Source organism: Cucurbita pepo, chromosome 3 (genome assembly GCF_057944985.1).
Source record: "Cucurbita pepo subsp. pepo isolate OVF chromosome 3, ASM5794498v1, whole genome shotgun sequence".
Classification (NCBI taxonomy): Eukaryota; Viridiplantae; Streptophyta; class Magnoliopsida; order Cucurbitales; family Cucurbitaceae; genus Cucurbita; species Cucurbita pepo.
In genome coordinates, this window is record NC_141800.1 from 3,074,816 (window position 1) to 3,087,702 (window position 12,887).

The 12,887-nt window shown below is 35.8% G+C and overlaps 2 protein-coding genes across 2 annotated transcripts; both read right to left on the reverse strand.

Annotated features, from left to right (window-relative positions):
* Nucleotides 1-334: 334 nt before the first annotated feature.
* Nucleotides 335-5,889, reverse strand: LOC111790814 (uncharacterized). The gene is made up of 16 exons (XM_087121905.1): nucleotides 5,607-5,889; nucleotides 5,353-5,490; nucleotides 5,150-5,247; nucleotides 4,977-5,077; nucleotides 4,800-4,878; nucleotides 4,516-4,576; nucleotides 4,359-4,405; nucleotides 4,139-4,231; nucleotides 3,924-4,014; nucleotides 3,704-3,752; nucleotides 2,837-2,953; nucleotides 2,591-2,738; nucleotides 1,698-1,790; nucleotides 1,545-1,613; nucleotides 711-753; nucleotides 335-612 (listed from the first exon to the last, which is right to left on the reverse strand). The coding sequence occupies exons 2-16, from the start codon at nucleotides 5,405-5,407 to the stop codon at nucleotides 512-514; spliced, it is 1,245 nt and encodes a 414-aa protein (XP_086978031.1). The 5' UTR covers nucleotides 5,408-5,490; nucleotides 5,607-5,889; the 3' UTR covers nucleotides 335-511.
* A 74-nt stretch (nucleotides 5,890-5,963) lies between these two features.
* LOC111790813 (uncharacterized) lies at nucleotides 5,964-8,980 on the reverse strand. The gene has a single exon (XM_023671877.2). The coding sequence runs from the start codon at nucleotides 8,888-8,890 to the stop codon at nucleotides 6,377-6,379; it is 2,514 nt and encodes an 837-aa protein (XP_023527645.2). The 5' UTR covers nucleotides 8,891-8,980; the 3' UTR covers nucleotides 5,964-6,376.
* Between the last annotated feature and the right edge of the window lie 3,907 nt (nucleotides 8,981-12,887).

Sequence of the window (12,887 nt, forward strand, 5' to 3'; positions counted from 1 at the left end):
GACTTAAGCATATGGAGGGTGCACATCCAGTTCATGGAGATTGGAGTGATTTTTCAATTTTTTAGCCAATCTTGGTAAAAGACAAAGTTTAGGGTTGAATGATTAGTTTTAAAAACCAGATCCGACTGTAGCTTCTAAATTTTGGTGTCATACTGGCTCTTTTGGTGTCATACTGCGCTTGAGCCGACTAACGATCATCTTGCAACTAGTCTTGCCTATAGTTATAGTGTCGAAGGTACAATCAATTTTGTTGTTTTACAGAGATATACACTTAGCTTTAGGATTTTTTTTTGTATTTTCAATGAAAAACAAGATAAAGAGGAATCCAGACAAATAGTTGAACAGCAGAGATTTCCAACTTTTTCCCTGGAGAAATTCAGTACAAAGTGAAATTTGAGCTGCCTCTAAGAATCCAAACAAGGAATATACAACATCGCCCAATCAACTACTTAACTTGAAGGAAAACTGTGTGTAAGTTTATTAGTAGAGAGAAAGAGAAGAGAATGGGGTGTTATAAAATAATCTCCTCAGCAACGCTAAGGTTGAGGGTCTTGTTTGGGAGCACTATGCTATTGGTCACCACAACTTCGTCTTCAACAATCACAGCTTCTCCTGAAAAACACACCAAAATCCCCCCTTCAGTTGGTTCTAACCGCATCAATTTCTCACCAGCCCTTACTCAAGTAATAAAACAAGTACAGGATTCGTACCAAGGATCGTAATTCCGAGCTTATCATTGAAGTCACCATTTGCCTGAACCAGTTCAATTGCATAAACATCTCAGCCAGTTTTTTATTTCCTTAGGAAAGATATTTAAAAGAGAATAGAAAGCACTCTCAAGCGAAGCTAACCGCACGAAGTTGATAGCATTTCCTAAATCACAGATTCTCCCAAAGAGTAGAAGAATTACAAAAAGATTCTCCAATTAGGTTGAAGAGGAGGTTGGTAAGCCCAAATCATGGTCCGAAAATGTGAGATCCCACATCGGTTGGGGAGGAGAACGAAACATTCTTTATAAGGGTGTGGAAATCTCACTCTAGTAGACACGTTTTAAAAACCTTGAGGGGAAGCCTGAAAGGGAAGGCCCAAAGATGACAATATATGCTAGCAGTGGACTTGGACTGTTACAAATGGAATCAGAGTCAGACACCGGGCGATGTGCCAGCGAGGAGGCTGAGCTCCGAAAGGGGGGGTGGACATGAGACTGTGTGCCAGCCAGGACGCTGGACCCCGAAGGGGGGTAGAGTGTGAAATCCCATATCAGTTAGGGAGGAGAACGAAACATTTTTTATAGGGTGTGGAAACCTCTCCCTATCAGACGCGTTTTAAAAACTTAAAGGGAAGCGCAGAAGGAAAAGCCCAAAGAGATCAATATCTACTAGCGATGAGCTTGGGCTGTTACAGAAAAATAACTAAACGACGACGAGCTACAGAAGAAAAGGAGTGGTTCATCAACTCAAAGACACTCGCGCTACTTCAATGTCTAGATTAACCATCTAAAGAACCGAAGTAAACTTAAAATATAAGAACATGACTGCACTTGCCTGGACACGAGACCATTTGCCCACTGATGATTTCCATCCAATAATAGAATGTATAACAACAGCATTTTCCTGTCAAAGAGAGTTACATGATCTTCTAAATCTAATGTGCAAGGGATATCTTATTACTAGTCTTCATGGTAGCTAATTCCGTACCATAATTTCAGCATCATCCAAGATGATGCAACTTATAAGCCTCACACCAGCAGCCACACGAACGTTAGCAGATATAGAGACATTGGGGCCAATCTGTTCAGGAAAACATTTTAGAGTAATCAGGGCTAGATACAAAAATTATTCAGGGCAGCTGCCAAATTGTAGTTACCACTCTCATAATGGTCAGATGCATAAAAATGTCATTTTTGTAACTTCTCTCATGAACATCTGGTAGTGTAAAAAAGTCATTTATGGATGTCTTCAATATTCAAGCCAAATTTTGAAACCTAAAAAATGTAACTTTTAAAAACTTGTTTTTGTTTTAGAATTTGGCTAAGAATTCAAATATATTCTTAAGAAAGATGAAAACTATTGTAAAGAAATGGTGAGAAAACAAACCATTTTAAAGGACCCAAGAAATTAGAGAATTTTTATTTTATATATTTCTCGGGGGGGGGGGGGGGGGGGGGGGGAGGGGGTGATTTTAGATATTTGTGTTGGATTGATTTAAGGTTTTTATTTTTAACGTGTAAGTTCATGACATCGTTTATGAACTATTTAAAATGAATGTTTTCTGCATAAAAAGAGGTCACGTCATGCATATGGGTAGCGGTTCTATTTCAGTAGGAAAATAGGGCAGTTACACATTAAACCAAAGGGCTAGGCATGCCCACTCTTCTAGAAAAGTGAGTGCCTAGGTAACACCTAGGGATCGGAAACAAGAGTTGTGGGAAAAACTGAACAATGATGACATAAGAAGCCCAAGTAAACAGACGAGAGGCATAATAATAAACTTCGGAACTCTATATTGAACTCTAAAAAAGGGAATATCTTAAGAAACAGAATAAGGTAAGTTAATTGATTGTAAGGAAAAATGAAGGAAAAAAACCTACCTTTGCAGTGGAGTGTACTTTTGCAGATGGATGAATGTAGACATCGCCAACGATATTAGCACTCTTGGTACCATTTCCAGTAGCCAAAAGATGGGGAGAGGTTAATTGAAACTGGGCAAGATAAAGGGCCGAACACTTCAAAGACATCCTGCAATGTTGATACAGATGCACGAGGCTTTGAAATACCATAAGTTCGAGTATTACTACAACAGAGAAAAGGCACAGATGCTGAAGTGGTTACTCTACCCTGGAGTCTTGATTTGTTCCCAAAATTCCATGGTCTGGTACGTATACAACCGTTTCTTTCCGGCAAGGGGCGACAAAATATCTTGATCTAATCTTACGAAGTCCGTAGGAAGGTTCCTGTTGGAAGAGATATAATGGAAAAAAAGGTCACCTAAGAATCAAGAGGTGTTAAGAAAACTGACCAAGAGAACAATAATTTTTAAAATAGCATACAAAGTTTGGCTCATGTACTCAAATCTGATGAATTTCTGCTTCTAAACATGAAACTGATAAGTGATAACCAAATTAAATATATATCTATATCTATATATATATATATATTCTAAACATATAGCATTATGCATATTCAGTATGAAATCATTGTATGAAACTGGGAGTTTTTTTTCTTCTTTTTTTAATGAGTAAACCGAACTTTCATTGAGAAAAGAATGAAGAAATACAGTCGTAACCTACAAAAACAGGCCTCCAATCTAACAAAATAATTCCCAATGGGTAATCGCAAAAAAACTTAGTCAAAGACACCCAAAGTGACACATTGAACCAAATACAAAACCATGCCTCACTCAGGGACCTCTCGAACCCTCAAAAAATTCTATTGTTTCTTTCTTCCCAGAACCCTGAAACAAGGGCTCATCAAGTTGTAAGTTGTATAAATGTGAGATCCCACATTGGTTGGAGAGGTGAATGAATCATTCTTTATAAGGGTGTGGAAACCTTTGCCTAACAAATGTGTTGTAAAACCTTGAAGGAAAGCCCGGAAGAGAAAACCCAAAGAGGACAGTATCGGCTAGCGGTGAACTTGGGACGTTACAATAAAATTAAGAGATTTTCAAGTTAGAAAAACAGACAATGTGGTGTGTAGCTAACCTTGTTGCAGATTGTAGAGCTTCAAAGCTGGAGATACGTCGTAGATTAGCTGCAAAAATTGAAAAAAAAAAAAAAAATCAGACTCTATTTAGAGTTGAAATGAATATTGCAAAAACTATAAGTATTATGAAAAAAGTTATGCTTGCAAAACATCATTTGCTGTCAATATAGCACATGATCACAATAAAGTTCAAAATATAGCATCAATTTACACTCTAACCTCTGCCTTCCCGATGAACAGAGACATCTTCGATGGCATCAAAAATTTCCGAGGTAAATACATATACACCACAATTGATCAAATCACTCACCTGCAATTAAAGAAAAAACAGTAGTTGAAAACATAGATATCGAAGAACTTGGACAACTGATTAGCAGATCAGGTTTGATAAACTGAAGTAAAAAAAAAAAAAAAAAAAAAGCACCACGTCATACAAAAGTTTCGGGTTTCTCTGTGTAATGCAACAGCTCATTTGTGACTGGATCAGAAACCAGTGCACCAAACTGATTAGCCGATTCGGCAGAAACCTGTACAGGAAGCCAAATAAGAGCATAAATCCGACATAAAGTGGCACTAAAATGAATATAATGTTACATGTTTTTGATTTTGGCTACATAATCATTTGTTTTTGAAAGCCATAGATCATACACCAACCTTTTTGACTAATATGGTTCCCATCCCACCGGATCTTTTATGTGCCTCTGTAAAGTAAGAAAAGAAAAACACCGCTTACTTTACTATGAACACTTAGGTTAACAGCAGATGATGAACAAATTGGTTCCTAGAAAAAATTACAAGTCACAAAACTAACCAAGCATGTCTGGAAGAGGAAAATTGCAGCAAACATCACAGTTTAGTAAAAAGATGTACGACTGCGAAACATACAATAAACAATACATGAGAACTTCTGAAGTTACAAGAACTAAATCGACATACAACGTCGAAGAACGTTGAAGAACTTAAGGACTATATTTATAATTTAGCTAAGAACTAATGCACAATAAAGTTCATATCATGCAGATTGAGAAACACGAATACGATCTTGCTATTCCATATAACACAACATAAACTAAGGAAAGAGCAAAGATTACAAACTGGGCTGTCTTCCAAGATAATATCTCTGAAGTAATAAATACCCCCAGCTGAGCCATGGGGTTTATCCTCCTTCAAGTACCTAAACAAGCCAACACAGTCAAACAAGCTCCACCATTTCAGAACCATATAAGCACAAGCCATAACTAAAGTTGAGTACATTGGATGATCGGCAGTCACCTCACAGGCAGTCTCAACTCATTGGACAAAGAAGAAACGTAAAGAGCGAAGTCCCTCTCCTCATAAAATCCAACAAGAAAAATTTGTGCTAAATTTGTTATCTACAAGAATTCAAGGTTCATCATAAGTACCCATCCAAACTAAGCAGAAATAAGATTCAGCTGAAATCTAACCCCTTTGCATGCAGAGATAGGATGATGAACCATCGGCTGGCCAGCCAGAGGGAATAGAGGCTTCGGAGTATTGAATGAAAGAGGCCGAAATCTAGTGCCTGCATAAGAAAAAGGAAAAACAGACCAGTGAAATCAAGCCAAGCAGAAGAGAAGATTTTCGGATCACCGGAAAGGGAATCGGAGATTTGAAATTTTGTTCATACCTTTGGTTGGGCCGCCGACCATGATAACAGCAACCACTTTCTCCGAGCTCTCCATACTCAAAGAAAAACAAAAACCCTAGAAGACCCAGCGCATCAAATCTGTAGGTTTTATCTTAGTGATTGTACCTCCATGGTTGACTGCAAATTCATCGAACCAAAAGTGAAGTGACGTTCCAAAATCCAATATTCTTCACTTTTCTTTTACAATTACAGAGAAACAGATCGGGAATGGAAGCAACCGTGCCGTACATCACCTGACTGATACGCATCAGCACTGTATACGTAGGTCTATGGTGACTAACAAAACAATCTATACGAACACAATTTTCACAAGCTTTTATGCATATTTTAGCTGTTCATACCTTCGAGTTGAAAAACTAAACAAATAAAGACTATATTATGATATCATGATTAAGTTGAAAAACTCAATCAATGAAGACTTTAGGGTATATAGACACATTCTTATATACTGACTCAAGTGGTGATAGTGATATGAATTATCTTGAACTAAAGATCAATAAAAACATTCAGTAAACTGTAGAATCAAATGCATTTTTTAAGCATTAGAAAAGTCGGTCCAAACAAGCTATGCATATAAACGAATTTCGACAGAGTGAAAGATACTTAAGATCATTTCGAATTCATTCTTTACATCCAGCAAAATAAATGAATTACATCGACACTAATCTACCATTTGAGTCAGTATATAAGAATGTAGAACAAGGATTCAACACAGAACTATCACTCTCTGTGATGCAACAATGGAAATATGTAGGCTGATTCAAGCCTAACGTGAACTATAAACTCCTCCCTGAGCTTGACAAGAATCAATTCAGATTCCTCACAATGCATTTGCAGAGCTAGAAGAGGAATGTATAAGGATAATTTACTTAACTCCCGACGCATCGCATCGATTTAAAGGAGTCTATCAGCTGACATGTGGATTAGGAATATGAAGATTAACCCAATCATCCAATAATCAAAGTGAGTCATGAAAACAATGTTAAAAAGAAGCTCATCAAGATCATGGTCGATTATATTCCAGCTGCAATGTCAAGTCCTTGATTCCAGCATCATGCAGTATGTGTTCAACCTTTGCCTTTATAGAAGGCTTGTCGGTTTCTGTTGAGACATGAAGACGGAGTGTTCCCACGACGTCGGTGTTAGTGAAACTCCATACGTGCAGGTTCTGAATGCCTTGGACTCCACAGATCGCCATAATATCATTCACAGCTTCTTTCAGATCCTGCTCATGTGCCCTGGGAACTCTTTGAAGCAAGATTTCTGCAGAGTTTCTAAGTAATGGAATGACTGAAGATATGATCATTATAGAAATAAATATGGAACAGGCGGGATCGGCAACTAGCCATCCCTTGTATTTGATCAAAAGGGTAGATATAACGACACCGACACTTCCCATGGTATCGGCCAAGACATGTAGAAATATCCCTTCCATGTTGTGGTCAATGTGGTGATGGTGGTGCTTCTTTCGGACTGTCCCCTCAACAGGTTGTCTTGAAGGGTGGCTATGTGAACTTTCTGAAACAGTGTGAGAAACCATTTTGGGCACATCAGGTTCAGCATGAGCATGGCCATGGTGGTCTTGATTGCAAGATTCGTCATGATGATGGTGATGGTCGTGATCATGGTTGTGGTCACAATGGTCAGAGTGATCGTGATGATGATGATCCTCGTGGTGGTTACTGAGGTGAATCTCACTGCAAACGTCGACCTGATTGTTCTCATGATGGCCAGTATGGACAGAAACTGAACTTTCATGAGATTCATGCTTGTGATGAGAGTCTGCAAACAAGTGGGAGCTCGCATGAGAATGAGAATGAGAGTGCGAATGCGAGCAAGATCCCGATCCACTGTGGGCGTGATGATGCTCTTCATGAAAGAATATCAAACCAACCACATTTACAACTAGCCCTCCAATAGAAACTGTTAATAAGCTGTTTGTAGATATCTCCTGTGGATCCAAAATTCGCTCAAACGACTCCAATACAATGAGCGCCCCGACCAATACCAGGAAAACAGCATTAGCATATCCTGAAAGAATCTCAAATCGCCCTCGCCCGTAGTTGAATTGATTGTTCGCAGGCAAGCGAGAAATATATGAAGCATACAGTCCAATAGCCAAAGCAGCACAATCAAACAACATATGACATGCATCTGATATCAGCCCAAGACTATTGCTCATAAAACCAGCAACAAATTCAACAACCATATAGCCAGTGTTGATCAAAAGGAAAAGTGCAATCTTTCGAGACTTCCGCTCAGTCAAAATGTGATGAATAGGTCTCATGACCGTCGTGGTAATGGACTCCGACGACTCGACCCCAAGCTCAAGATAGTTCAGATAAACAGGATCTAACTCTCTTACAGCCACATACAGCAGTAATCCACATAATAACAATCCCCATAGAGAGAGATCAGGAAAATACAGCAACTCTAGAATAACAGTACAAACAAAAGTGACGAGAAATTCACTCCTAAAATCTTTTGAACTGACTAATTTATCATCACCATAATTTTCATTCAAAAGAACCCCAAAAACTACAGTGTTTGCAAGAGGCCATGCCAGATTTCCTAAGGAAACACTCTTCCCCTCCGCTTCAAACACGAGCATACTAATTACAGCAGGAACAAAAAGGATGACCGTCGTGAAGAACAGTGAAACTAATCTAACTCGTTTCTGACCCAATTGTCTAACAGTCCCCCAATTCATGGAAATCCGCTCGTAACAACCCAAGAATCCAGAAAGAAAAGGAAGTAACATAGGCAAAATTCTCATACAATTCTCTCTAGGAAGCACAGAAAATCCGTATTTATCAATGAAAGAAGTTGCAAATGGGAAGCAATCAATTCGGTCCCAACTAATAGACAACAGAAACAAACCAAAGAATAAGGACAAAAACCCGCGAACCTCAGAAGACCGACTTCGAGTACGATCACCCATAGTCGCCTGATTCCGCTCCTCGGCCAAGAATCGAGCCACCACATTCCCGGTCAGTTCAGCTAGAATCATTGCCGCTGTTCCACAATACAACAGCGCTTGAAATCGAAGAAGGAAAACAACCGCGAGCAGAATAGACTTAGCAACCAAAGTCTTAATCTGCGACTGCGAAATCGAAGAGAAAAAGAAAACGTCTCGATTCTGCTTGGAACTGTGAAAATGGAAGTTGGAGGCGGAAGAAGAATCGGTAAAAGGAGAGAAAACGAGAGTAAGAAGAAAGGACAAGAAAGAAACCAAGAAAGAAAAAGGGAAAAGAGAGAAAGAAGGCGAAGAGCGGAGGAATGGGAGGAGCGAATAGAGTGAACGGAGCGAAAACAGAAGCAAAAACAGGAATGAAATTGAGCTTTTGTTGGAGGATTTGGAATTGAGGCGGCTCTTGGAGGGAGTGGGAGTTGGGGTTGAAGACGAATACGGAAAGAGAGGGTAAGAAGGTCGAGAGGAGGCGGCACCAACGGCGCGCGGTGGAATTGAGAGACGGTGAGGCCTGTGATGGTGGTGGTGGTGGTGGTGATCGGCCATAGATTCCGACCTCCGAGATGGACTTTTCAGATCTCTACAATGGCGCCGGCCAATACGAAGATCGAAGGTAGAAGGAAAATCTCGTTTAGTTTCCAGAAATGGAAACAGTTCATTGGAGACTAATAATCAGCCCAAATTCAAATGTGTGGAGCCCAACAGGCCCACTTAATTTTCAAATCATGGAAAATATTTAGATATAACGGTAACGGCGTAATTGGACCGTATTGCCACTTTTCTAACGCTCCGTTTTCAAAAATAGACCGAAAAAATAAATAAATAAAAACATAAAAATAATGTGGGTCTAGTTTATTTATTAAATTTTAAATATATATCTTTTTTTTTTTTTTTTTTTTTTTTTGTATATGTGATGCCTAAAATTTGAGTTATTATAATTAAATATTCTTGATAATTAGTATTTATTTCACTCTAAAATGTATGACTTTTCTAGTTTTCATAATTAATGTATATTTATGATTATTATTATTTTTTAATTTGGTAGCTTCTTAAAGTTAAATTTCCTTTTAGATATTTGATAGGTTAGATATTTTTCAACTATTCTTTTTTATTTATCAAAATTTTTGGATTTTTATCGAATGGATTGTTCTTATTTGAGGGGCTATTTTGGTCATTTGATAATTATTAACGAGACATTCAAGTAAATAAGAGTTACATGAATGAATCGAGACCACATCTGAATGAGAGCGATTAGATGATAGGATAACTAAGAAATATTTAAAATAATTGAAAGTTACTATCCATACCAACAAGGTATATCTTCATTTTATACGACTTAATTACAGGTAGTCTTCACTCTTAAGAAACGAGAAGTAAGTAACATGACCATGTTGCAAGAGAGTGTTAGGGTCCTCAAGTGTCGAATTCGAATTTCATATCCTGGTCTAAATCTTGGGCATGGGTCGCTACAAATGGTATAGAAAGATGTGATCTGGGGGAAACCAGGGGAAAGCTAATGGCACGTGACATCCAAGTAAAGGAATGGTACATGAATGAACCAAAACCACAATCGAAAGTCACTATCTCTACCATGTCGTCACCGATTTTTATAATCTTCCTTCCGAATTCCATTAACCAAAGAGAAAAAGACCTCCATTTTCGAACTCTAAAAGGCACTTAAATTTAAAGATGACTCCTTTTCACGAACACTAAACCTAACACTACTTTTCTTCTTCTTATCTTCATGGTCTTCTTTAATTACTATTCATAAACCAACTTTAAAATCGTGTTGAGTTCATCAGCAATTACAGATCAAACAGTTTACGTTTAGCTGTCTCTTCCATAATCCCACTATGTTTAGTTACTGTCACGTTACATTCTTCTTTTATTTTACATCCCACTTCATTAACTTTCTAATTAATCTATGAAACAGATTAGGACTATGGAAAAAGACTCTGACGTCACTCACTTTGCTAGTTTATTTTCGTGGTATTAACTAACAGTTAAGTTAAATTTTTAAAAAATTTGTTTATATTGTATACGTTCGGTCGAACGTTAATTTATTTATTTATTAAATATGACCGACCAATTACAAATATTTACTAATTAATATTTTTTTATCCATTAATGTTAACATTAATAATGACGATATTATCACCATACATTTTAAATATATAAAGATTTATAATTCACTGACATTAATGGATGGATAATGATATGATAGATCTTGGAAGTGACATATTTAAAATAATATAAAAGTTGATTTTCCATGCATGCAAATTTCCACAAAATATTATTTTTAATGATGAATAAATAATATTAAAAAAAAAACCCCAAGAGGGCAAACATTCTTTTATTTTCCTAATTTTCTCTCAAAAAATAAAAATAAATAAATAAAATGTTCCACTAAGGTCCATTATTGAAGAAATAAAGATGTGCACTAAGGCCACACATATATCAAGTGGTACAAGTAAAGTGGAATTAATTTAGACACAAACATTAATAATATAAAGTTATTAACTTTTTTTTTTTTCCTTTCCGAATTTTCTTTTCTTTTCGATCCTTTTTTATGGGGAATGTACTAATCTCGATACCTTGATTCCAAATTTTAATTAAATTTTATGTCGTACTGATGATGTTTGTATGCATTCGTTCGTTACTATATATTATCTTCTATTTTTATTTATTTTTAGTCGTGTTTAATCTTATCAATTTACCGAAGTGCGTCGTTTTTTTTTTTTTAAGTATTGGGCTATTACGACCACTAGACGACGAGTGCCATTGAATTTAATAAAATTGTTACCGATAAATTTTTTTAAAGATTTGATTTCTGATAGAGTTGTATTAAAATATATATATATAGAGGCTAAACTTAAATTAGCCCAGAAAATAATATGTAACAACCTAAGTTACTTGATACAAATATCATATGTCTTAGCCCATTACATATAATCATCTGTCACACGGTTTTAAAACGTGTCTATTAAAAAGAGGTTTTCACACTCTTATAAGAAATGTTTTGTTCATTTCTTCAACCAACATGGGACCTCACAGCGATATCAGAGACAACACGAGGTGGTGTACTAGCAAGGACGTTGACCCCCAAAGGGAGTGGATTGTGAGATCTCACTTTGGTAGGAGAGGGGTCACATTTACCTAACAGATACGTTTTAAAACTGTGAGGCTGATGACGATATGTAATGAACAAAAACGGACAATATTTATTAGCAGTAGGCTTGAATTGTTACGTCATATTATGCCAAAATTGAATTGAAAAATTACATAAGAATCGATAAGCATCTAAAAAAGACGACGGCCATGGGCAAGAACAATATATTACTCTTAAACCAACCATAAAAATATTTAATTTAAAATTGAGTTAGTTTAAAAAAAAAAAAAAAAAATTGGTTTTTCCCTTCAAAAAGGAAGTTTCTAATTGGGCATGGTAGCTTGCTAACCACTCTACAAACCACATTAATTACGTACCTTTTGTCTTGGATTAAATTAATTTATTTTGGAAAATCAATAATAATTATCTTAATTTCACCCAAATCTTATTATTTTATTATTATTATCATTGGTGGTGGTGGCTTCCACGTGGAATTCAAATCCAAGGAAGTGGATGAGTCATCAACATTGCGTTGACTAATGTGGGCCACCCCCAGGACTTCATTGGTGGAAATGTGTTTGATGGACAGATAAGACATGTTTGATCTGATGGAGGATTCTGAGTCAGACAAAAAATAAGACAACATAAATCTGTCCATTAACTGATTATAGTGACGGTATCGGATATTGCTTTGATGTGTCATACTTGTTTCTTTAATAAATAAATAAAAATGTTTAATTAAAAAAAAAAACTCAAATTTTAATTTTTTTTGTTATTAATTTAAAAAATGCCGAGTTTTCATTTTTCTCAAAATGACAGTTTAATTATTAGTCAAAATCATAAACAATTTTTTTAAATTTTCAAAATTTTAGGAACTAAATATATATATATAGAAAACATGTATGAATTGTGGATATTTCCAAATTATAATTCCATTTTTATGTTTTTTATACTATGATCATCTCCCACGTGACATTATTTATTTTGAGTATAGATTCATTTTATTTTTGGTTTTATTATAAAGAAATCATCAACGACAACAAAGATATATAATTGTTTTTATTCATAAAATGCTATTTATTTTATCTATTAATATTTCGGATTTAATAAAAGTATTTCATCCAATTTAGTTTTTAGTCTGGACATTACTATATTTTATATATTAATTTTTGGTTTATATTCTTAAATTTCCTAAAGGAGTTATCAATTTTGTAGGTAAACTATATAGTTATACTAATTAAATATGAAATAATAGAAAAAATACGGATTACATTTAAATTTTCTAAAACTTTATACATTTAAAAAGTCAAAGACTATAATAGTTATTAACCTTCTTAAAAGTTGAATTAATTAAAGTCAACTAAAATATGTGCTTTTTTAAATGGTATAAAATCAAACCAGCCAACCTTAAACATCCAAATTCCTTTTTTTTTT